This window comes from Phasianus colchicus, chromosome 8 (genome assembly GCF_987193195.1).
Source record: "Phasianus colchicus chromosome 8, bPhaCol1.hap1.1, whole genome shotgun sequence".
NCBI classification, from domain to species: Eukaryota; Metazoa; Chordata; class Aves; order Galliformes; family Phasianidae; genus Phasianus; species Phasianus colchicus.
The window spans coordinates 12,289,511-12,315,993 of NC_143443.1; the positions used below are offsets into that span (position 1 = coordinate 12,289,511).

Consider the following 26,483-nt stretch of genomic DNA (forward strand, 5'->3'; position numbering starts at 1 on the left):
TAACTGATAGTTTAAAGAAACCTGTTTAAAACTGGTATTGGGAAAGCACTTGCCTGCCCCAATCTCCTATTCTGGCTGTTAAAACAAAATTAGAGCCTGGAGGCCAGACATCACAGATCATTTAGCCAGCATTTGCCCACTCCATTTAACCTGAACACTGCACTGTCCAGTGGCTCCAGGAAACATAATGGGTACCAAAACAGAATTTCCTCCTAATAATGCCAAGGTAAATCGCTTAAGCCAGTTATGATCTGTGTTATTTCCACACAATTTATTTCAGAGGATTTGGCATGAAAAATTCTGGAAAAACATTTGATTGCCATTTGAACTCTAACAAAGGTATTTCTCAAGGCTTTTGAGGGAAATGAACAGAACTTTTGCAAAGATGAGACTTCACCTGGATCACTAAGCGTTCGCTGCCAAGCACTTCTTGTGCTGCCTGTGCTAAACCTATGGTACTTCCAAGGTTTTAGATACTTGTAATGAAATGCCTTCATCAGTGTGCATCTCTGTAGTTACTGTCAGCCTTCATGTGAGAGGGGGAGGGAACAGAAGCATGTTCACTAAAGCTAATCCTGGTTTCAGCAAAAATGCTTCTAATTACAGCTTCCTAACCGTATCTTTCCTTTTAAGCTCCAACTCTTAATAGCAGCAAATGTGATCTGGATAATGCAAAGGCTTCAATCTAAATGAACTCAGTTACCTTCACTATGATAGAAAGAAAAAAGGCTGTCTGGAAAGCTGAGAAGGAAAAGGGAAAAAGGCTTCAGTATGGGAGTTGGAAGCAGCAATTGGTGCTCATCAGCTAAAGATTAAAAAGAGCAGAGGGAGAGGTTAGTAGTTACGTTCATTACATAGAGTTTTAACAAAGCAAAAAAAATAAATGTTACTGGATTTAATCAAGCTTGGCAAAACCTCCTTACGTAAGCTTCACGGTTGGTTGAGCTGTACTATAATACAAGATGGCTTGGGACATGACCAAGTAATTCCAAAAGTCTTTACCTTCAACAAAAATGCAAGTCACTAAGTAGGGAAACTCCTATTAAATAACCAATTGTAAATGTATTTGCAGCTTCTGCCTGTATTGTTTTCCTGAAGCAATGCTCATGTGCTGTGACTAGTTTGCCCATACTCAAGTACGTTGATATGGACAGTAATCATCATTCCAAGTGCAGCACTGCATTTACAATCTCAGAAAATACACACGTAGAAATGCTAATCACATGTTGTAAGGTAGATTTAAACTGAAAAAAAAAATGTACTAAGTAAGATATTACTAAGTTTTATTCTACTTTAATTTGAAAAACAGCCAAGTGAAACAGAGCTATTCTAAGAGTATGTGATCAACAGATTTCAGAGACAGCTGTTGAATTGTGCAAAAAAAAAAAAAAAAAATTACATATATATGTGTGAAGTTGGTGCTAACTAAAACAAACAAACAAACAAAACCTGAGCATACACAGGCCAAAAAATACCCCTAACCAGCTGCTGGCCAGCATATTGCTTGGATGCTTATTCCTTCCTCATTCTCTGCACCCTGCCAGACTGCCTTTGAAAGGGTGCATGTTCTTCTAGAAGTCTCTGCTGCAGACATTACTTAGCATTTGCCTTTTTCTAATGCGAGGGCAGGTTTACTGCTGCTGCCCTCCCCTCGTGTCCTTGGGTGAAATGCCGACTTGTAGATCAATTGCAAATGTTTAACAGAAAAATTGCTCTAAAATACTTTTTTTCTGTAATTGGGTTGAACAGCTTCTGCTCTCCAATTTAATCAACTATTTTGTATCCGCTTTGGATAATAGACTGAACTGAATACTTTGTCTTAACTCTTCTGCATTATTCATAGCCTATTGTCTCTGTTCTCACATTGTGAGATAAATGACCTCTGTTTTCAGTAGTTAAATATGATTTATTCTTTCTTCAGCCCATGTAATATTTGAACAAATCCCAGTCAGAGTTGGAAAATAATTTCTCTAAAATGTGAATTGTAGGATTGCAGTCACATAGAATCCACTGATGCATCAAAATGATAGCATCTATTTGAGGAGAGAACAAACTAAGAGGAACCTACTTGAGGACTGCAAGTTTTATCTTTCACAAACCAATTGTTTTCACCATTGGCAGTGTTAGAAAACCAATTTCTTTTAATCTTATCCTAATCTTATCCCAATGATTCATCTGCTGTTGGGTACTATGAAGCTATATAATACCAGGAACTCTGTACTGTGCTTTCTGGGAATAGAACTGTTTTTAAAAGAGTTTGTACCTGCCTAACACAGCCACTGTCTCTCCAACTCTTCTCCCACAGCCAGACAGACTGTTCTGTAAGGAGTGCTGTGCACAGAATTAAAACCTAAACCACCTAGAACAGGATGTGTACCTTGTACTTGTTATTTACCTGAATTCTTCCTTTTGGGTCTTTTCTATCTGGAATCTTAAATTTTGAAGATCTTAATGAGTAGTTTTAGGAGTTGTGCAAACAGATAGTTGTAGATGAAAGCAGTGGCCACTTGTGAAGTGCTACAGCTTATATGTAAGTAGAAAAACATGTTTTCAATTCAGAGATTATTTTTGAATGGTTTCTAATGCAGGCAGTTACTTCAAGGGATGAAGAGTACACATAGGTACATTCAGGGGAATGTTGGGTACTTTGGATTTTTTAATCTGTTTTGGCAAGTCATTAAAAATAATTTTGTGATTAACTGAATTGATGTATGTCAGAATGCTGTGATCTCAAGGATAGATTTGCTTAGAAAGTACTTCAAGGATTATAGTAACTCTAGCTGAACGCTGACTTATTTCAATTTTTTCGTTGCTTCTGTGCCAGTAATATTTTAACTACATTAAATACTCTCAGATATCTTCATGAGAGCCAGTGATAACTTTTTCCTGCTGTCCGTGAGCCAAGAAGCTAATGAAGATTGCACAGTTCAGTAAAATATTTTTCTAGGCTCTGCTGCAGTAGGGGAACAGAGATGTGATTTTCCCTGCACAGTAATGAAGAGCAATGAAATGTGGAATGACAAAAAGCAAGGACACCTGCAGAAGGTGTGCGCTGTGAATGCCTGCACCCTGGCCCAAGGCAGAGTTTTGGTGATGTGCTGTACTGATAGCAACGTGTTATGCTTGCAGGTGATGGAAGACTTGAAGTGGAAGTATATCTTGCTGGTGGCAAACAGGGCCAGAGCAGCCCCTTGTAGCCAAGAAGTGCTAGATAGCTGGTGGCAGCTGATGAAACAGCTGCACATGTCGGGCATGAGGCTGACTAATATGTTACATAGCCCAACCATGCATCACTTGTATTTTAGGTTTGCCCTGAAAAGATGAGTAAATCCACGTGACTGCACTACATCTTTGGACACCTTTTTGTGTGGGTGTCACATGAACTCTAAAGATTTGTTGCTTGTTCTGAAGCCATTCTTGCTTGTTGGAGTTGTCAAAAAAAAAAAAAAATACCCATGGAAGAACTACTCTCTGACAAGTATGTGAGCTGCTTGAATAAAATCTTGACCTGTATGTGTGTATGACATTAGTTGCAAGCTACAGCTGCTGTGCTGAGTAGTGTTCTTGAAGGTCAGAAGAAAAAGTATAGATGCAGTGCTTCAAAGTGTGAGGTGGTAGTAAATTAGCCCTTTGTCTCATCCTTGAAGTTGTTCTTGGTGCATTAATGTTTATAAGCTTATGGAGAGACCCAACTCCCCTAATTTTTGCTTCACGTATAATGGAAAAGAAAAAAAAAAAAGCTGCTTTCAGGTTGTATAGAATTTCTACCAACTTGTTTAAATGTAAGTGGCACGGATGTAGAATCATTAGGGTTGGAAAAGGCCACTCAGATCCTGTAGTCCAACTCACTCAAGTCAGCCCATCACCACTGTGCCCACTAAAACATGTCCCTGCTTTAATAGCACTGCCTGTAATAGCTGATGAATTTGCTATTCATCTTCTTGTTGATGGCTGTTAAAGCTGTTATCAGATGATGGCTGTGGAAATGATGGTGGCGGAGGCTTGAGACGCTCCCACTGCTGCAAAATGTTGTAATGATGCCCACAGTACAAATTTTAAGTGCTGTCAGGAGCAGATTTTAAATCAGCCAGCTGACTTGGACTGCCTTCTCCTGTTTGGACGGCTTGTTCCACAGCTGTGGGGTAGCTTCTGCAAGGGCCAGTGCTTCCTACAGCAGAGCTTGAACCCCGTGGCCTGTGAAGTGCCAGAAGTGGCTTAACTGACATTACAGCAAATAGCTGCTGCAACGCTCAGCATGGCTCTTGCAGTCAGTTGTATTTAAGGCCAAGTCAAGAAAGGAGATCTTTAAAAGTCCATCTGGAATCTTACTTGGTTCTCAGTGGTGCCAGGTGAGCTGGCTGCCCATAGCCTGGGGCTGTGGACTCTGCTACTCTGGCAAAAAATAAAAATAAAAATAAAATATAGGGGTTATAGCAAGAGACTGTGGATTCTTGTCTTGCAGCATGGTCAAAAAGTGTTCTCACACTGTATATACATATATATATTTCATTATGTGAATGCTTTAGGGATTCTTGTCATGTACAGGACAGAGAATGTGTTTGCTTAGTCTCCATCAGACCCGTCTCGACCACGGGTGCCTCAGCACATAAGAGAGCTGCATGAATTGTACTTTCTATGAGGAGCAAACACTGAGCTACCTTAACTCTCCATTGTTATCTCAAACATCACTACGAGCAAGCTCTTTGCTTTTTCTTCCTGTTTTCTTCCTGTTTTCAAGGACCAAATGAAATGACTTACTGATTAGGGATTGTCTGCTCTAACAGGCGTGCCCAGTTCTTTTTGCGCCCACTATTAAGGGGAAAAACTTTGGTTACACAGTTACATAATTTTTGTGTTGTATTAGAAAAGGATTGAAATTGTATCAAGTGAGGTCAAGCCAGGTAACTAGATGAAATTTGAAACAGAGCAAAGTAGGCATGAATGCTGGGGAAGCTGGGAGGAGCAAGTAGGATCGGATGGAAGGAAGAGGGTCATAACTCCAAAGTTGTTGGCGTTTATCAGGTGCTTTCCAGTCAGGGGTGAGACTGTGAAATGCCAGCTGTCAGGCTGTAAATCCATTGCTATGAAACCTTGACTTGGTAACTGCTTTTCATTCCTGCACTGAGGAAGAGGGACTCCTTAATGGCCTGGGGGCAAGGCAGGAGATAGCTGCTGATGCAATTGTGGAGCAAGGCCTTGGCCAGTGTACAGCTGAGGCTGCTGCTGAAGGCACAGAAGAACAGTGATGTGGAGGCCAAGTAGTGCTGGGATGCAGATTTTTGAGGAGTAAATAGGTGTTTTGCACATACCTGCTTATAACTTGTTGCTGTGGGAAGAAATTTGGGCATGATGACTTGTTAAATGATTTCTTGCTACCCTGTTTAACAATATCCTTACGATCCTTGAAAGCGGAATGGGAAGAGAAAAATTCCCTTTGTAGAACTTAGAACTTGTTAGGCAGTGCTCTAACTTGGTATTTGCTTGATTTAGCACAGTTTCTGAGCTAGGGCTGATGTGCTTTAATACTGCTTTTTAGGAGGTGTCACAGGCAAGTCCTAAGCTTCAGGGTTGTACAAAGTAAAAAGGAGGAGATCTGTGCACAGCTGAAGAAGAAATAAGTAAGTCTTCTATTGGCTGTTTCAACTGCTATGTACAGTAATGCTGAAATTACCAGCGCCCAGCTGTTGTGTTATCATTCGTGGCTAACCTTGGGAGGAGTCTTCCAAGCAGGGTGAGCTAAAATCGCACTGCTTGACCTGCCTCTGTTGTTATTGACAAGGTGGGGCTCCCTGTGTAGTGTGTTACCAGCTGTGCTACATGCTGGTGTTATCTGGAGATGGGTGTTGTTTGTCTCTGGATTTCCTCCTCCCCCTGCTATAACAGCGCATTGCTCTGTCAGAGGGTAAAGATGCCACGCATCAGCTAATGATTTGCTTAATAGTGCAATTAAGCACCAGTGAAATCAATTTAGTGACAGACGTAAAATTATCTCCTAGTTACATGGGGAACTGAAGTCTCATCTCAGTGAGGGGAATAGGGTATGATTGCATTTAAATGCATTTCCAGAAAGCGTGGGGCACACGTGGAGGTCTGTCACCCCACTAAGGGGTGAGCCTGACATGTGGGTTAGTTATCTCTAGCTGGATTGAAATGAGCATTTAAAGCCTCTAGCTGGGTTGAAAATGATGTGGGAGAGCTTACTGCAATTGGTTTCAGGCTATGCAGGCTTTATTTCCATTGTTTAACTTCCTAACTTAGTCTAGATAAGCTCCATGGGTGCCTGTTTTCCTTGCCTGAAAACACGCCCTCATCCCATAGGCATTGAATTTTGTGTGCAGGCTTTCTAACTGAGGGGAAGAGCTGCAGTTTTGCATCACCTCCCTGCAGATCTCCCAGTACCCCCAAGAGTACAAAGCAGCTCTCTGCAGGGCAGACTGGGCAGCACAGAGCTGGCTGTAAAATGCCTATGGTGGCTCCTGCAGCTGAGATGCCTAGTGGTGTGCAGTGAGAGAAGTGGCACTGCTCTCATCTGTGGCAGGGGTGGCTGGAGGAACGGTAACATGGAGTGAGATTTGGCTGGTTCTGCATGCTTATTGCTTTGAGACAGCAGGAATGGAAGTTTAGGTCTCCACTGTGATTTCTGGGGAGATGTTGAGGGTTATAACATCATAGGAGCTGGCTGCATCCAGAGAAAATAAATACAGGTGCAATGCTTTGGTAATAGGAATAATTTATGTTGGGTGTTTTCCTTGGGATCTTGCTGTTTTAATGAGAGCAAATACTTATTCTTCCATTATTCCTTCTTCAAGACTTTGTCTGGAGGGCACATGATCCCAAAATAAAAGTTTCAGATTGGGTGGGTTGAGAATGAGAAATGTATGGGGAAAAGCTCCCTCACTCCCAAGCCCTCTCGGCCTCCAGATTTTTTCATGCAAGCCTGCCAACAGGTTTTCTCACCTGCCCCCCCCAAAACAAAAGGATTCGAGTTCAGTGATCTCAGGTAACCCATCTGCATGTCATTGTCTGGGGCATGAAGGTGTAGGCCAGCCTTGATCATCCGCAGTTACCTTGTCACACTCATTGAATTGAATGCTTTAAATTTAAATGCATCTTCTGGGGCATGAAGATTGGAACTTTGATCTTTGGGGTCCCTTCCAATTCAAGCTATTCTGTGTTTCTGCTATTCCCTTCCCACAGTGGACAAGGAAAAAACAGTGGAGGACAGTTATTACTGATCAGACTTCTTGTGTATTCTGTCAAACTTGCTTCTGTATTGTTAAATATACCGTATATATCAACAACAATTCCACCTACTATTGAAAATTAGGATGGGTCTCATAAACAGTCCCAAACAAATGCTCTCAGGCTATGTTCTAGGCTATAAAATTGTTCCTGTATCTCCTTATGATTCAAAGGTTGATACATTGTGCATTGTAAAGCATGCGATGATAGCAGCCTGCTGGTGTAAGCAGAAGCTTGTGGTGGTTTAAACTGGTGATGGTCTCAATCTGGATGGCGTGGCCAACCAGTGCTGTCCTGGCCTTCCCTTAGCAGCTCCAGCTGCACAAATACTACTTAGATGCTGCATGCTGAGAACCTGTCAGTGCCACAAAAACTGAACCGATAAACTTGAATTGATTCTGTTGCTTTTGTCTTTAGGCACATTGGAATGAATCTTTGTCACTTTCTAATATGGGAAGAAAATGCCTTTGAAGGGAGCATTGTGGTGGTGAGCTTGTCTCCTACCAACCTGTCTATGCTTCCGCAGGCTATAGTAAAGCTTTTGCAATTGCAACTTGATCTTCATTCTGTCCCACACAGTTTTCCAATTTAATAGTCATGTCCTTGAATTACAGGAGTGCAGTGTGGAAGTGACACTTCTGCCCTTTTAAGTTGGGTAACTTCAAAGCACTTCTAAAGCACGTTGTGCCCACTGTGGGAGGACAGAGCAAGGTAAAAAGGCTTGCTTGCTTGCTCTTAGCTCACTATTGGTACAGCACAAGGCTATTCCAAATGTCAGCACAGGAGTCATGCTCCTGTGTAAGCAAACAGTTTCTTCTCTAGTCATCCGTGCAGAAAGCACTTTGAGTGGATTTGCTGTGTTTTAATATTCTGAAAAAATACCCCTTGTGATTGCTACAGTGTTCTGCTGCACCATGTATGCATTGCAGCAAGGCTGCAACCTGTCTGCCTTCTGCTTTACTGTTCACTTACCATGGTGCTGCTTTTCAGGCAGTACCTGGTAAATGCATTTGCTTTCCCATCATTACTATTTTCCCTCAAAAATTAATGATCTTTGTTAGATAATCTGTACTTGTTCTAAGTGTTACTGCTTCCTGTGTCTAAAATAACGGTGCCTTACTGACTTTTTTGTATCTAGAGCTATTATAGCATTACCTAGTTTCATGTGGACAGCCATTTATGCTGCTTACAGCCAGCTATTTTAGTACTTCTCTATTAATGCTTTTTCAATGGCTAATGAGTTTGCACTGCTGTGCTGGAAGCTAAGACTTTGTGTGCTGAATCAGAGTGCTATCAAGGGGCTTGGGCTCAGCAAACAAACTCCAGTAAAGTCGTCTTGACTGGGAGTGTCAGCACCTGGTGGTGGCTGCACTCCTAACTAGGAATGTATTACTGCCTCCTGTCTTAAGTAATAAGCTTTGTCTTTGTTTAAAAAAAAAAAAAAAAACAACAACAGGCAGTGTGAAAAGAGGAATCTGCTTTCTGTCTCTTGAGAGTATTTTTGGACATGCAAGCTTTTAGCAGAGGCAGTTGGAAATGATCATAATTAGCAGTTGTGATGGCCAATTGTGATTTACTTGCAAGTTATTTTGACCCAATTCACCCATCGGCCAAATGAAATGAGCAGGCAGGGATAAAGGAAACTACCTGTAATAGAACCCTTAACCTGAGTCATTTTCTCTTTTCTTCTGGATCTTCTGAGCTTGTTGTTATCTATTTAGGGGATGGCTGCAAGCTATGTCTTGGTGTGAGAACAGGATTGCAGCACTGTGAATGAGGAGATGTCACCAGAAGGGTGCTGCTTGGAAAGCAGGGCGGTCCTACCAGCTGTGGAAGTTTGTTAGCTCCCTCCATCATCTGCTTGCTTCACACAAATGAAAGATAATTACAGGAAGATTCATGTAGCAACTCTGGCCTGCTTTCAGATAACAGCATCTTCAAGTGGGAAGCAGCCTTAGACTCTAGGGCTCTTGAGCTTTTTTCAGTAAGAAATGACCTAAGCTGGCTGTTCCGTTCTTGTGGATGCCTTGATCGCCTTTTGGTGTGTTAGCTCTGCTGCTGCATGTGTGAAGGGCCTTTAACGTGGGTGATGTGACTGAGTAGAAGTGCTGCTTGCCCGTCAGAGCTGTGGTTCTCTGCTAGTAATGTGCAAGGCTTGTGTGGTTGGTGGGTTTTCAGCTCCTGGCCTGTCACCACGGCAAGCAGTCAGATCAATTTCAAGCACCCTGTCACAAAGTGTGTGCAGCAGGCCTTTAGCCAATGCATGCAGTTCGCAGCCTCCTAAACTATTCTTGTAGAGGGTAAGAAATTGTGGTTGAAGGAACGCTAACGATCAGCACTGGGTCAGAGGAAAAGTACTGCTTCTCAACTCTACTAGCTTCAGTGAAAAAGCTGTGAGGTTCTTGGGAGTACAGTACGATCTCGTTCTGTGCTGACTGGTCAGTCTCCTTCCCTCAGTGCCTGTCCCTCCCTGGCTTTTCCAGGCTTGTTTTTTTTTTTTTTTTTTCTCTGTTTCATGTGTGTATTTAATTTTCCTGAGGAGGATGATTCAATTTTCATTAACTAGCTGAACCTGTCAAAGAAAATACAAACTCTAAGGGTGTCTCTGACAGTTTGTGTAATTCAGAGCCAAGTGGTAAATTGCCTCCTCCTAAACCACTGAATACCTATCAAAACACATTAAACCAGTTGAAGCAGTTTGGATAAGCTTTAAGGTAGTGACCTAGCGAAACATTTCCATTGCTTTCTATTCCACTCCCACTTCTCCCCAGGATAATCTCTTTCCCCAGGGCTATTAATTCTTCAATGATCTCCATTTTTCTAGCTCTTTGTTTTCAAGGTGTCTCAAACTCTTAATATGAATTAAGCCTCAGCATTGATAATGGGAAGAAGTGAACTGCAAATTCATCTTAGCATGTACGCTGGATACATGGCTTACAGTGTAATTTGGCAAGCTGTTGTTTGGGACTGACTGCTGTAAACTGATTTACGTTGTGTGAAGTTTCTTTGTCTTATTCTTTGAACAAAACTGCAGTGGTTTCTTTTTTAGAGAGAGACATGAACGCTGTCAATGTTAGATTCTGGATGTTTAAAAAACAGGCGTACTTGAGCTGAAACAATCTGAGAAAAATCCACTAAAATCTTACTAAACTCCTTGAAACCTGAATAGCACAGAATTAGTAGAAACCAGTACTTTTAAACTGAAAGACCAAACTATATATTTGGGAACCCCTTTCATAATGCTCTCACAGAATCACAGAATCACAGAATCGTAGGGGTTGGAAGGGACCTCCAGAGATCATCGAGTCCAACCCCCCTGCCAAAGCAGGATCCCTACACCAGGTCGCACAGGTAGGCGTCCAGGCGGGTCTTGAATATCTCCAGAGAAGGAGACTCCACAACCTCCCTGGGCAGCCTGTTCCAGTGCTCCGTCACCCTCACCGTAAAGAAGTTCTTGCGCACATTGGTGCGGAACTTCCTATGCTCCAGCTTCTGGCCATTTCCCCTTGTCCTGTCTCCGCACACTGCTGAAAACAGTCTGGCCTCGCCACTTTGCCCCCCACACCTTAGATATTTATAGACCTGGATCAGGTCCCCTCTCAGTCTTCTCTTCTCAAGGCTAAACAGACCCAGCTCACTTAGCCTTTCCTCATAGGGGAGATGCTCCAGGCCCTTCACCATCTTTGTGGCTCTCCGCTGGACTCTTTCCAAGAGATCCCTGTCTTTTTTGTACTGGGGAGCCCAGAACTGGACACAGTACTCCAGATGAGGCCTTACCAGGGCAGAGTAGAGGGGGAGGATCACCTCCCTCGACCTGCTGGCCACGCTCCTTTTAATGCACCCCAGAATGCCATTGGCCTTTTTGGCCACAAGGGCACACTGCTGGCTCATGGCCAACCTGTCGTCCACCAGGACACCCAGGTCCCTCTCTGCAGAGCTCCTCTCCAGCAGGTCATCCCCCAACCTGTACCGGTGCATGGAATTATTCCTCCCTAGGTGCAAGACTCTACACTTGCTTTTGTTAAACTTCATCTGGTTCCTTACTGCCCAGCTCTCCAGCCTGTCCAGGTCTCGCTGAATGGCAGCACAGCCTTCGGGCGTGTCAGCCAATCCTCCCAACTTCGTATCATCAGCAAACTTGCTGAGGGTGGCCACTACCCCCTCATCAAGGTCATTGATGAAGATGTTGAACAGGACCGGTCCCAGCACCGACCCCTGGGGAACACCGCTGGTTACAGGTCTCCAACCAGACTCTGCACCGCCAATGACAACCCTCTGTGCTCTGCCAGTCAGCCAGTTCTCACCCCACCTCTCCTGTAATCCTGATTTATTGTGGATGACTTGATGACCGTTGAAAATCCATGGGAAGAGTTTTTGGTGTACTTTTCTTTGGGATTCTTGTAACTAGTGATTTAATGCAGGCATGCAGACTTGATCATTATGTAATCAAGGTGCGTTCATGTGTAGCGTGTGTCTATAAACCTAACTTCAGCTCATTTCCCTGAGACAGTGGGGGGAGGTTCATGAAGTGACAGAATTAATTAGCACTGATGAGGACCTGGCTGTTTTTGTACTTGTTTTCCTGAAACTAGTTTAGCTGTTGGGGCCTCCTTTGCTCTTTGAGGCTATTAAGTATAATTATGTTGTTCAGTTTTGTAGTACAGCAATTCCATGCAGGAGATGTTGAAATGAATAGCTTTAAGCTAGCTATTGGGAGATGCTTCAGAATAATTCATTTCCTCAAAAATCAATTAAATCCTTTTGATCTGCAAGTCTACTCCTTACCTTCCTGCAAATGGCTGATGGTGATGTGGCTGGTGCAGGCACTGCAGTCCCTCAGGCCCATTCTCTGCCCAGGTGTGGTTTTGGGGGGCAGCCTCGCAGTTATTGAAAGCTCACCTTCTCCAGAGGAGCAGATCCAAAGCAGCTTCTCCCTGCACTCACTGGTCAGGCTCACTGCTGTTGAGAAAGCTGTAGAAATAGAGCTAATGAGCCTTCTTGAAGCCATACCTAAAATGAGATAGAGTTCTGTATGGCTGTTCCTCGTGTGGTATGGAAGGGGTAAACCCCACTTTTATTTCTCTTCCTCTTGCAGAGGGGACGGTGACATGAACTTCCAGAATTCTGAGTGGGCCTCTGGAGCTGAATCTAACATACTGTTTCATGTCAGATTCAAAATGAGCGTGTGCTTTTATTGCCCTTGATTCATACACCAAAAACGTGCTCCTGCCAGATTTTCACTTGCTTAATTTGTGCTTAGCTGCCTTTTCTAGGCAGGCACAGTGTCTAGTGGAAAGATGTCAAGCATCCACTCTTCATCAAATGAAAGATTTTTCCAGGGCCCTGTGATGAGATTAGCAAAAGGACTGATTTTTACTGATAGCACCTGGTACTATCTGGAAGTAATGTGAATTTGACCGTATGAAGCAAAGAAGCATTTCAAGCTGGGTGCCCTAAGCTTTGGTATGTTTCACAGAATAAACTTGGCCAGTACTAATTGGCACTGGGCATTCGTAACCACTTACTGAAGCCATGGGTTTTGTCTTAGGACCTGCACCTCACCTGAATGTGAGAATATCTGAAATATATTACCCAGAAGTGCCAGATAAGTTTTGGCTTCCCCTACCTAAGTGCCTCATGATGCACCCAGTCCTAAAGCCAACCGGGTGTCTGAGCTCCTTTGGGAGGGCGGAGGTTTGTCTTTCACACTCAGACTGACTGGGTGAATGCTGCCTCATGCTGCCTGAGGCTTTCCTCAGCCACAGCTACTTGAGTTTCTCTGCCAGTTTGTTTTGTGAACTGAAGCCATGTAAGGTTAGCAGAGTTTTTTCTTTCCTGCAGGGAAATGAGCAGGGAATGGGGTGCTGTGAGACCCCTCCAGCACTGCGATGCGAAGGCCGCTGAGGCCTGCAGAATGCTGTACCTCTGTTTCAGAGTTTGCGCTTGCTCTGAAGCTGTGCCGATGCTGGTGCTGGCCTGGAAGTCTGCAGGAGCTGCTGTTTCTTCTTAAGAGCTGAAAGCAGGGGTCCCTCATTCTTGAGTTGGTTTCCCTGGAAAACCAGTGCGAGTTTGCTCCTCCTAAGTATGCACTGAGACAGAGGGAATTCCCTTGCACTTGTGGGAATTCCACTTCATAACTCAGCTTATTGTTTCATTCCTGATCCTATAAATGCCAGGATATGCCAGTAGGCGTTTCCTCACCAGGAAGCTCATCCTGCCTTTATGCAGAATAACAGAAGGTGGGAGAAGAGGGGAAGGAGCTTATCTGCAAGCTGGCTTATATGCAGGGAATTGTCACATGTGGTTAGGTAAGAGCTAGAGCCAAAAACAAACAACAGTGAACTGCTGTGCAAAAATCAATCTGATCCCATCTGTCTGCTTATACCGTTCTCAGATGTCAGTGGCTGAAGAAGGGCAGTCATGCAGCAGAAGAAAACCAAAATGAGTGGCATCAAAGCTAACTAAATTGATAAACTGTTTCTTGAACTAACTGTGGAAGTCCCTTTAATTTGAGAAGAGTTAACAGAACAACATTTGAGTAATGAGTTGAGAAAAATTCCACTTTGCCTTGCCTTTGTGTTCAGGTTGCAAAGGTGACACAGGCTTTAAATATGGAATGGTATTTTGTTAGCTTGAATGTTCACTTGCATTTTGAAAGCCTGAAAAACAGAATTAAATTCTCAGGTTTGTTTTGTGTTTTTTTTCCTAGTAACCATGAGTGCTGTACTGAAAAAATAGAATTCAAACCAGTCTTCTCCAGAAAAGCAAAAATATTTTAAACGTGAATCTGTGAGCTGGCATCACAAACTGCATGGGAAGTGTTCCAGACCCAATTTCTGACTGCTCGAGGTAGAAATGTTTGTGGGAGGCTGAGAAGGAAGGAGTATGATGGTCTGGAGTACTGTGGTTATCTGTCTCAGGTTAAGTAGGAATAGTGTAACACTCTGCAAGCTGTTGGCAGTTGCAATAAAATTATCCTGAGGATTTTTGTTGTTTGGGGGGGGGCGAGGGGGGAAGGAGAGTGGGGACATTGAAAGCATCAGGAAAGCACCTGTTCAAAAGCTCCAGGGGCTGCTTGACCAAAGTGCTTAATGTGTCCATTAAACTTTATCTTGCCTCACCTCCCCTTCTGCTCCTGCCCTCAGAGGCTCTATCAAAGTTACTGCTCGCGGTGATGTTCCCATTACAAAACTCATCGTTACAGCATCTCCACGGCAGCAGTAATGCTGTGAGAGAGGTGCAACAAAGGAGAGGGAGGAGCTGCTTCATCTTCTTTAAATCTCCTTCTCCCTCCTACCCCCATCTCTTCCTGTGGGGGTAGGAATACCTGTGCCTTTGGAGGCAGATGGGCAGAGGAAGCAGGATCAGAAGGGAGTATTTATAGCTCACCTCCTGTTTGTGTTCCTCTCCTAGCAGATGTGATGCAGCTCTGTCCTAACCCTGGGAGAAGAGAAAATTCAGACAGGAATGAGCAGAGTGGTTAACTGAGGACTGCTTGCTCATGTGTAGGTCGTACCAAGTGCTTCAAAATGCCAAGATTAACACTTCCCACATCTCGCTGGCATTGCCTCCTCTCTGTCCATCTCCTCGGCCCAATTTAAAAATAAATACAGAAAACAGTGGTGGTGTTCAGGCTGGTTCTCATTCGCTTGACCTTCATCTGCGGAAGCATTGCCCTGTGGAGGCAGTGGGTGCAAAGTGTTCTTTCTGAGGCAAAATCTGACTTTGCGAGTGGGATATGAGAAAGGACGTGCTTGGTGAAGAGAAAGAAATGAGTTCAAACCAGTGGGATTTGGTCAGCTTCCTGGAGATGAGCTGGATGGTGAGAATGGCAGTGAGGACTTTCTTTCCCTGCCACGTTCCAGTCTGTGCTCAAATGGTTGGCGTTTTTGCTGCAGGGCATCAAGAATTTGTAGGCTGAGCACTTCTCCTGCAACAGTAAGGGCTGTATCAGGGTGGCAGAGCGTACTTTATGGTACGCCACGCTCCCAAACAGAAGCACACCGCGTTCCTTAGAGGAAATGTTTCATGTAATATTTCCTGTGTGGACATCCCCAGAGGCTGTAGCAGCAATAAGTCAGAGGAAGCCTTCCATACAAGGTTACTCTTATTTGTTGAACGAGTACAATTGTAAAATGCCATTTCTAAGTCTGAGAGAAGTCCTGGAAGCAGGCCATAGAGCCCGGATGTCTGGGAAAGGTGGAGGTGGAAAAGAAGACGAGAAAAGCTCTCTGATGCCAGACTGACCCATTTCTATCTTTCAGAAGGCCCTGAGGAGTGCAGGAGGGTGCATGCACAGGAGCAGGGCTGTGCTGGGTGCTGGCTGAGGCAGCGGCATGGCATTATGCTCTGGGCCTGGCTGCTTGCTTGCTGGAGAGGGGTTGTCTCATCCTTATGGCCCCACTTCTCACATCTTGAGTCTGAGCTACAATTCCAGAGCCAGCTTTGGTATAGAGACCTGAAATGGCCTTGTCTGTGCTTAGAGCCTTGCAGTGGTTTGTACATGAAGGACTTCCCTTGCAGAACTTGTTTCAGTAGCTGCAGTTCGGTAAGGCTGCCCTCAGCCAGTTCTAGAACATCTGGGGAGTTTCTGGAGGGTTCCTGTAGTCCTAACCCAGGCTGAAGCTCAGCCCCTCGGTGAGGATGTTGGTTCCCTGTGGAACTGAGAAAAGGACAAGAATGCTGAGAAAGAGAGGAATGAGAGTAAAAGAGAAGTGTGAGGAGCAGCCCTGTGAGCCCTTTGGTAACCTACGCGTTAGATTTCTGCTCATTACACCATTTTCACTCTGTCTACTCTGGCTTGCAAAAACTCACTGGTTTTTTCAAGGAGTGAGCAAAGTGTGAGGGCAGGACCTGATGACTTAGAATAGAATAGAAGCACCACTTGAGAGATATTGGAATGTCACAGGCTGAATATAAAAGGAAAGGATCAAGAAAGGGAGCCCTTCAGCTCTTCTGGGGTGGTTGAATGGGGCAGGTGTGATAGCTCAGGGAAGCTTGCAGCAATTTTTGTTGCTGATATGCAGGCTGGGAGGTTTACTGAGCTGTCATGGTTGTTCTTTTTTTGGTGCTGTGACAGTGGGGAGAGAGAAATAGCAGCTGGGAAGGTGAGCTGCTTCACCTGTGGCTTGGGGCAGCTTCTGCAGAAGGAGGCCCCTTGTTGGTGAGTGATGCAGCTGGTGCTTGCAAATGTACCTTTTTAATTTCTCAGCGTGTGAATTTGTTACACAGACAAGGCTCTATTTCACAGAAGCTCTGTACATGATGGTTAATGGCACTCCAGGTAATGACTTAGCAGCATGTTTTACTTATGTTTTAGGTAGAGTCACCTTTTAATCTTTTGCTTTCTTTTTTTTGATAACCCTTCTCTGACTGCAGTCAGCCTTTGGAGACTCAGTACTCTGTCCTTTCATTTGCTAATTGCACAACACACAGCTCTGACAGGTTGCTCCCTCTTTTCCTGCTGGTGCGTACTTGCTGCCCCCTAAAAGGCTGATTTTTCCAGTTTCAACTGTGATTAACTTTGTTGCTGGTGTAGATTTGAACTAACTAGTCAGACCTCTAGAAATGCTGGTGTTTTACTTTCAGACTGTCTGATGTAGGCCCTGACAAGACAGGAGAGAAAGTGTTATTCTAGACAAAGGGCTGCTGGTGGGTTTTTATTTTGGTGGTTATTGTTGTTTTTAACTCTTGCTCTATTGATCATTCTGGGAGTGAAGCTGCCGTGTAACCCTGAGCCTCCTACCAACACTAAGACAGGAGAGGAAGAACTGAATGGATGCAAGAAGTGAATTCCTGCTCGTGCTGTGTTTGGGTGCACAATGTCATGAAGTTACTTAGAGCTCCTCATTTCAGTATTGGGTGGTTTTCAGACCCAGAGTACCCCTTGCTTTGGAAGTCTCAGCTGAAACCTCGCTGTGGTTATTCCGCACTTCGAAGCAGTGAGCTGTTGATGGTCTGCAGATGGTGAGACCAAGGAGACCAAGTCAGCCAAGCTTGAAACAAGTTACTCTTTACCACCCTGTGCTTACTTTGATCCAAAACTTCAACCTTCTGTCACACTTGCTGTTGAACTGCAGACATAGGATGAAAGGTTCTGGCATTTTTGTCCAACCCTGTTTGAAAATGGTAGCTGCCCCTCAGGAATAAAAATGATCACTTATTCCTTAAGCACGCCCAGATCTGGGATGACAGGAGATGATGTTTAGGTCTCTGCTGAGTTTGTGTTCATTTGTTTCTCTTTTTTGCTCTAACCAGTGGAGTCTGTTTCCCTAGTTGGGAAATTTCTGACAGCAGCATCATAAGGCACAATTCAGATCTGCTGCAGTGAGAGATAGGAATAGTTTAACCAGTATCTCCTTGTCTAAAACATTGTGCTGGTTACTGCTGTGTGCTTGTGAAAGAAATGGTCCGAGACATTAAGCCTGGGGATGCCTCAGCCTTTTCATTAGTCAGCTGACGTGCCCTGTTTTTCAACCCATTTTGCCTTTTCCCGTTCTTGCCTGTATTGTGTGAAGGCAGGGAGACTAAAGCTTATGCCTGTCAAATGCTCATGACCTTAAGGTAAATTCGTTGCAGATGCTAGCTGATAATATCTTTCAGTTATATAGCTATTTTGTGGTGAGATAAAACTGGATTTGGTGCATTTGAGGATTGTCTGAGAGCAGCTAATAAAATGTATGGGCTGCTGTGCAAATGGGGTAGGAAGACAGGCTCCTAGTGAGCAGTATTTCAGAAATAATGGTTGCTGCTATGCAAAAGGGAGAAGGAAAGCAGTGAGAAGCAGCTCTGCCACATGATTGGGTGAAATAAATATGAAAATGGGCCTCTGGGAAAGTGTTTACACAGACCATTCCATGTCCCACTTACTGTTATATTTGGTGTGATTTTTTTTTTTTTTTTGGTAGAAGAATAACAATTGAAATTAGGGATTCAAGTAGGAAAAGGACTGTTGGTTGTGGGGCTTTTTGTTTGAATTTACAGATGTTTCCCCTTCTCAGGTACCACTTGATTCTGAGTTCTAGCTCAAAACTGACTTCACAGTGTAATAGTGATGCTAAGACAGTACCTTGACTTGCCTGGAATGCATGCCTGCATGCGTGGTTTGTTTTTTTCATATTTAAAACATCATTTTTCACGTTGGGTAGATTTCTGGTTGCTTTGTAGTTGCATAGGAGTGTTTATCATTTCAGAAAACTTGTTCTCAAATGTCAGAAGGCAAATTTATGTTTTGGTTCCCAATGTACAGGTGTTTTACATATGTTACATTTTCCAAGTGTTACGTTTTCAAAACGTGCAGTTTCCCACTTGTGTGCAGTTGCAGCTGTTTAAAGCTGAGCTCTCCTTTGCTGTTAACTACTTTACTCAATTGTGGGAAGCTGAAAATGCAGTTGCAGCATCAAGCAAAATTGAAAATGACTTCAGTGATTTTCATTGTCAAGACTGAATGGAGAAATAGAGCAAGTTTCCAGAGCTGTCAGAGCATCGACCTCCTGGGCACAGGCCCCGACTGTAAGACTGATGTAGCTGTGGGACTATCCTGGATTTGTGGAGCAAGCTTCAGAAGAAAAGCGTAGTAGTAAAGATAGTTGAAGGCGTAGTAGTAAAGATAGTTGAAATAAGTTATTGAAAGTAGCTTCATAAATAATCAACAGCATGGGGTTTGTTTGCAGGCTTCCATCAGAAATTTTCTTGAAACAAACCCTATCTGTGGGCTGCATTCATAGAAATGCAGACTTGGCAGCTGAATTTTTGGTGATCGTTGACTGTGTACCACTGTGGGCAGATAGAGCTCAGCAGCAGCTCTCATTCTTTTCTGTAGCGCAGCTCCTGCTTGCCAGAATTGTAATTTTACTGGGTGGATGTGCTGGTTCATGTGTAGCTAATCTAAAATAACATCTTAGCAGACAGATCTTAAATAGACTTTAAATTGGTCTGATTGCCTGTTTTTATGAACGAATTAGTGTCTTACCAAGGCTGAAGAATGTAAGAGCCATTCATGCACTTTTTTTCCATTAGACTTGCTCCTTTTATAACTCATTATCAGGTTTTTTGTTTTTGCCTCAGACAATTTGTTCTATGCCCATGTGTGTTTATATTTTACTACTTGTATCTTAGTTTGGTTTCCCCCTCTGTAAGGAGGAGGGAAAAAGTAGTTCAGCAGAGAGAACAACTAAAGAGAATGAACCTCTTAATCGAGAACTCCCTAATTCTTCACCACTTTACACTCGGAGCACTGAGAGTGAAGCGCATAGAGGTGAGGCTGGCCGAGGGGAGAGCCGTGCTGGGAGGCAGATGGCAGAGCTGGGGCTGTTCCCGCAGGTGCTCCGGGCTGCTGGTGGCTAGGAGGAAATGCCCAGCGCAGGCATTAGGGTGGGGGGGGGCAGGAGGCGGCCGTGGGCTGTGATGCTGTCAGGCAGCGCGACTCAACATTTGTCCTTTTGCTGTGCTTGTGTTTTCTAGGTGCATCAGAGGCTTTCTCCTTGGCAGAGTGTGAGAGTGGTCTATTGCAGTACGGTAGTGCCCTCTGATGGTGAGTGACGCAGAGAAACTCCGGGCTCGCTTTTGGCTGAAGCCATGTTGCTGACCCCCTTTCTGGTTGAGTCTTTGCTGACTAGGAGGTAATCCCATTTTTGAACTGAGAAAGTGACAGGACAAAGTAAGACAAGAAGAATCAAGGAAGCAGTCAACTTCTCTATTGGCTGCCCTTATAGAACTGGACAGGCTTTACAGTGAAGGATCTTATATTGCATTTAATTGTCCAAAGCTTTCGTCAGGCATCTTCCTGATGTGTGGCCTTGAGGTCCATGTTTCAAGATACCGTGTGCCTTGTTAACTTGTGTGTAATGAAAATGCACTTCATCCCAGGCATTTGAGTGGTTGAAAGCACTCTGTCTGCTGCGGTAAGTTGTGAAGCCACAGCAGTTTTGTTCCTTTATTTAAATTCTGGGACAGCTCTAGCATTAAGCTTTTTCTGATATGGTTGTCATAACATAAAGCAAAGGAATGTACTGCTGAGGTAGGTGGAACTTTAAAAAAAATATCAGTATGTGAAATGCAAAGAGGAAACAAACAGCTTAGAGATAACTGCCTGCTTAACATTTGCTTGCTGCGAACAGAGACTGGAGTGCTTATGCTGACTGACACAAGCAGTTAGTGGATCCTCTTACTATTAAGGCTTGTTAATAAAGCCTGAAAGCTAACCAAGTAAAGGGCTTGGCTGCAATTGCTTCCCCTGCTGGGATAGTGACTGTGTGCAAAAACAAAGGGAACAGGACTGCTGTGGAGAACTGCTAGTAATTGAACTGGAAGGCTTAAACAAGTAGAAGAGTAGGGGACGAATGCAAGGTTGAGAGAATAATCTGTGTATAGCTATTGCCTGATTTGATGAATCTCTTGTTATATTATGCTTGAACATTTTCCTTGTTACTTTTTCCAATAACTTTGTGTTTACCAGCAGTGTATGTTCAATATGGATTTCTCTTTTGTCCATACCTTTTTTTTCTTGTAGCTTCTTTATAAAGTGTTCAAGACCCCTGTTACTGGAGCACATATACTACAAAACTGTGGTACATGAATGGAATTCATACCTCAAAGCAAGCTCATGTTTAATATAGCGTGTAAAGCTTTTAAAATCCACCTTGGTTGTCTTTAGCAGTGCTCCTGGCCAGGTTGTAGGTTGTCTGTAAACTGAAGTGCTTGTATACAATTACTTGTACATGCATTTAAATAGCGGCCTGAAACTTGATCAGTAATGATTAGCCCAAGTATTACCTCTAAACTGCAAGTAAATGAATGAAGTATTTTGACACCTCACTAATTATAATTGTATAAATATGATGGAAATATTATACACGTGTATTGTATAAGAAGTTTTGTCCACTTCATGGTCGTTTTCCTCTTGCAGACCATTCATAGCACTGTTGGAGCAGAAGGAAGCAAAGCAGACAGCCATATTGCCAGTTAATAACTTTTAATGGAGCTCTGTTATTCCTTGTTAGGTTTGTGTTATTGACAAGTCCTTCAGGTGTTCTGTTTACTATTGGTTTTGTTTTTAACTTCCTTCTGAGCTCTTCCCTCTCCTCTTCAATGCGGTAAAAACTGGACCAGACCTCTTGTGTGGGGGATGATGAGAGGATCAAATTGTAGACTTTAGTACCAGTGAATTAAGCTAGATAAAGACTTCTGGTAAGGAAAACATAAGGCAGCTTCTTGTAAGGAAAACACAAGACAGCTGTAATTCTGGGCTTGCTGAACCTGTCCTCAGAAGGAAACAATTAGGATTAAAATGCCTCCCTTATGCTGTTGAAGCTAAGAGATTTTGTGCAAGCTACTGCTGATTGTAACTGTTGGGACAGTCTGACCTATTGCATGTCACCATGGTCTCCATCTCCATCTGGGTTGTGAAGAGTTAAAATGTCACCAGACTGGGGCTGTGTGTGCTTTCTTCACAACTGGCACTCACAGAACTGGGCTGCTGGCTTGCACCAACAGGATGAACAGAAAAGAGTTGGTGTAAGTTCTCTTCTCTCCTATTCTACAGTAAACTTGCTCGCTGCCTGTGTGATCGAGGTAGCATTTTAAGTTGTTTCTTGTGTCAGTTGAGTTCTCTGCAGCAGTTGTGTAGTTATATAAGCAGTACATAAGTTAATATTGTATGTGCTGCTCACAGAATCAATGAAGTCAATACATAAGTAGCTGTTATAAGCTTCTAAATACGTTGATCCTTCCTTATGTAGAGAAATCACAAGGGTAAGTTGATGCTGATTTATTTCTTACCAGCCTCTTTCTCAAATACTTGAGTCAAAGACAGCAAAATCTGATGGCTGGTGTCACAACAGCTGCTGATACGGAGCTTGAAATTCTGTCTAACTGTCCAAATAAACTGGCAGTGCTTTATTTTTTCAGTAAATATCTTATTGAATTTTAAGATTTGAAACAGTAATGCTACTGAAATCCTGTCAGGTGTGTTGGAATCTTGTGAATAAGTTTTTATCCCTTTCCAAGTTGTCAGAGCTCTTCAGATGCTTTAGTCATTTTAGATATTCATATCTGGTCACTTCTACCTAGTCTTAATGATGGCATGAGGACATCTCTGTGAGCACTAGATAGCAATCTCCTGGAAGAGTGGAGAAAGCCTGTGTATGCTTATGCTTCATTCAAATTGCGAAGGTGTGTGATGGTAAGCTTGAAGCCTGAGTGAGTCCCTCTGATAGTGTAATAACGTGATACGTTGTGAGCTTTTTTCAACATCCAAGAGTCTCCTTTTTCAGAATAAAACACGTTGCCCCCAGCCTGTGTCCCAATATGCAGATAATCCTGTTATAAATGAGTTCATCATCTGATGGCAGGTAACTCAAAGGGGAGGTATGAAGGCTCGCATTGCAGAGCTTTTTAAATAGCAGAATGCTGAGAATCACTTCATTTGTTGGTTGAATTTACTTCTCTTCTACTTTCTCTGAATTTTTTGGCCTGCTAGTTTTTGTATTAGTTGCTTGACTAGAAGTCAGTACAGGAATTAGATGAGTTAAGGTACGTAGGCTACTCTGACAGTAATGCCTCTTATTATTTTTCTGTGGAAACTGCAACAGATACAAAGAGCACAACAACACTTTGATGCAGCAAATTCTCAGCTACAAACCACTTTTTCAACATAGTCACTGCCATCACCTACGCATTTCCACCGGTGATGAACAAGAGCTTGCATGCTGAGGTCATAACCGTCTGCGCCTGTGGAAGTGACCCACAGTTGCCTCTGCTGAAACACAGCACCCAGCACCTCGCTGTGCTCACATCTGCTGTTTGGTCTCCATGAGTGTTCAGCAAACATCAGTGAATGTCAGTGGGTACCATTATTTCTGCATGGAAGAACTCAGTTCCACGCCTTTACATACCCTTCCATATTAGGCTCCATTTGGTCAGACTGCCCCTGTGCTGCCATCTGTGGCACAGCAACAAAATGGATTGGGATACTGGTGGGAAGGTTCAGCCTATACTGCCGTACCACCGCTGTGTGTCTGCCGTCATGGGCCAACAGAACAAAATGGGAGGCATTAGTTTTGGAGCAGCCCTTATAGATGATGTGGTTTGTGCTGCTGGCCAAAACTACAGTAGGTGGAAATACCAGGTGCAGTGTGGGTGGGGGTGGCTGCATAATCCCCGAGGCACAGTTTGCAACAAAAATGACAGTACATTTTTACATAAGAAAAAAAAATTGCAACAATACCAAGTGAATTGTTTTTAGGTGTGCTCACTATAACTTAACAATTGCTACGCTTGAGGAGATTTTTGACTGTTCATGACTCAGTAGAGGGCTTAGGGAAGTGAACTTCCAACTTTTCAACATATGGATATCCTGAAGTGCCTGGAGTGGGTTGTCTTTCTGGCAGTAAGATAATAACTAGCTTACAGTTCATACGGATCACCATAATAAATTATAGGAAGGTGCACTGAAATCCTTGAGAACGCTTTTGAAAAAGCTCCTGATAACACTGAGGAAATGGAAAAGATTGTTTTATCTACACCGAAGAAATAATGTCTGTCTTCTGAAGTACAAAGTGTATTGATCCCATGAATTTTAAATGAAGTGACCTTGAAACTTAAACTCAGAGTGCTGTTCCTACAACCTCATACTCTCTTAAATATTTGTTGCTTCAGGACAAAGAGCAGGAAACTGGAACTTAACAAGAATAAAAGGATTTGAAGTAAGCCTTCCTTGATATTTCCTAATGTATACCACCTGCCTTTGTCTTTTGGGCCATAAATCCCTCTAAATAGTGCATGGATGGGTCTTGCACAGTCTAAGATACTTTGGTTCTCAAAATCTAACCAATACATGCTGTGCTGCCTTTACTATGAAGGTGATTGTGCTTAGACTAAATAAATACCTTCTTTTACTTTTCCATGGGTCTCTGAGAGCGTAACACATACTGCCAGGTAAAATGGAGTGAAAAACTCTAACGTCATTTAGGGTATTTTTTGTTTCTGAAAGACATTGGTAGAGAGTGAGCTGAAAATTTACTTTGCTTTCTGTTCAGCTCGTAACCGTATTATCCTTGTCTCCATGGGACAAATACAGAACTACTATGAGAAGATCTGCTTATTTTTAAGGATAACTTTATTTTCATCTTCTTTTTTATAGAAGTGACGGTGGTTTACCAAAATGGCTTACCTGTGATTTCTGTGAATCTTCCATCTCGGCGTGAACGTTGCCAGTTCACGCTTAAACCTATCTCAGACTCCGTTGGTGTGTTCTTACAACAGCTGCAAGCAGAGGACCGAGGAATTGATCGGGTTGCGATCTATTCAGCAGGTACTCTTGTTTACAAACTAATTGATTTACTTGTCAGATATTTTTATCCAGCCTTTCCCTTCTTAAGTAAAAGCTTGATATGGTGTGGGTTCTCAAACGTTCCCGAGAAAGTGGAAACATCGTTTCTGGAGTAGGAATGTTCCACTGACTGACTCTGGTGTCAGGTCTGCCAAGAAAATCTGATTGTAGTGTGAAAGAGGAGGAAAATGTTTTTTAACGCTTAGCTTCAGCCTTTAAGATTCTCTCACAGTAAAGACATTTCTTTGTTGCATCTCTATTTGCTGTTTGAATGACTTAAAAACACATAGTGAATGTAGTGGTAGCCTGTGCTGCAAATTTACACCAACATACTGGGGGGATTTCTGTTTGAGGCAATTGATAACACAAAGTTTATATTCAGAATGCACGTTGCTATGTAACAAGGAAGTGAAAAAATTATAAGCCTGTGTTCACACTACTTATAGCACATAAGCAGCTGCTCTAGGTGGTTTGTCTGAAAGCCTTAATTTTGCCAAGGTCCCATTTTTATCTCTATTAGGACTGATGTCCATATTTCAGGTGAGTTTCCAAGTGTTTAATCTGAAGGTGCAGGTTGCCTGTATAGAGTTGCTGATCAATTTGTAGGGTATTAGGTGTGAATGGTGGTACATGGGAATGAATTTCTTACTTATCTGCGAATGCTGTTGTGTTTCATTTAATGGCTTATTTCAGTATTTTGCTTAATTACTATGCATCTGTTAGCCATCAAAGCTCTGGGACATTATTAGCGTGTCTTATGAGAGTCTATCCAAGTGGTTGGAAGTCCTGGCCTGACAGGTGTTTATTAAGTTAATGAAGTCAAAACTGTCCAATACTGGAGATGGAAATAATCATCTGTAATGTCTGTGGGAAGGAGTGAAGGTCCCTTAAATGGATTGTATTGCTTAAGTTTGGTAAAACATTCAAGCTGTGGAGATGAAAGGAATTGCCTTTTATTGGAAAATATTACCAATTTAGAAAGCAGCTTCATCATAGCTCAGCTTGGTTTTGCCCTGCAAGTTCTCTTTGCCTGGCTCCAAAAGGTGTCGCCTGCAGGAAAATGTTGAAGTCTGACAGTCAGATATGAGATAGTGTTACAACTTGTTTGGGTCATTGTACTAATGAATTGTCTATTTGCCTTACAGATGGCACCCGTGTTGCTTCCTCCACGGGCATAGATTTGCTTCTACTGGATGACTTCAAGCTGATCATCAATGACATCACATATCATGTCAGACCACCAAAGAGAGGTAAATCAGCCTGGTACTTATAAACTTCATAAAATCGTTTCATTAGTCAGTTGACAGTGAAAACAACTTAATGTGCAGGTTTGAGAATGTGAAGTAGTTTTGAAGGAAACATTGTAGTTTGTAATCCTACCTGTGCAGTCTAATTTAGCTGTATCCAAGTAGTCATAAAGTAATGATGAAAAGCAAATGTTCATTCTGTTCAAGGCCGTTATTCTCCATAAGAGGAATAAATGAAGAAATGAAGGGAAAAGTAATCTGATAGTTTTAACTTACTCTGAGGTAGTTGAACACAAAATGAGAATTAGCCTGAAACTTACGTTAGCTGATTTAGAAGAATCATTCTCTTGTTTGACAGTGAGGATTGATACTTTAAATGTTGGAAATGAAAAATCAATTGTAGTGTGTTATTGTTCACAGTGTAGAAGTACTATCAGAAATTTTTAATTTTTTTCTGATGATTCAGGGATCTGTATGCTTAGCATGCAGGAACACCAATTTTGGGAGTGCAGCATTGGATGCGGTGCCAGTTCTTTCCTACGTGTGAGTTAGGCTGACCTCTGCTAGAGGTAGATTTTCTCCAGTCTCCTTAAAACCACTGTAAGAGAACTTTTCATGAAGACTTGAGTATTTAACTCACTTGTGGAACCACCCAAAGACTGTTG

The 26,483-nt window shown here is 42.8% G+C and overlaps 1 protein-coding gene across 6 annotated transcripts in view; it reads left to right on the forward strand.

Annotated features, from left to right (window-relative positions):
* The window catches only part of MCU (mitochondrial calcium uniporter), an 81,922-nt gene that overhangs the window by 48,829 nt on the left and 6,610 nt on the right, over positions 1 to 26,483 (forward strand). For 4 of the 6 annotated variants that reach the window (XM_090144951.1, XM_031602953.2, XM_090144952.1 and 1 more), the window contains exons 2-4: positions 19,705 to 19,774; positions 24,383 to 24,553; positions 25,717 to 25,821. In XM_090144951.1, coding sequence (XP_090001077.1) covers positions 19,705 to 19,774; positions 24,383 to 24,553; positions 25,717 to 25,821 — 346 coding nt within the window. Of the gene's footprint in view, positions 1 to 19,408; positions 19,499 to 19,704; positions 19,775 to 24,382; positions 24,554 to 25,716; positions 25,822 to 26,483 lie in introns of those variants that run through there. The other 2 variants (XM_090144950.1, XM_090144949.1) reach the window with 1 other exon arrangement.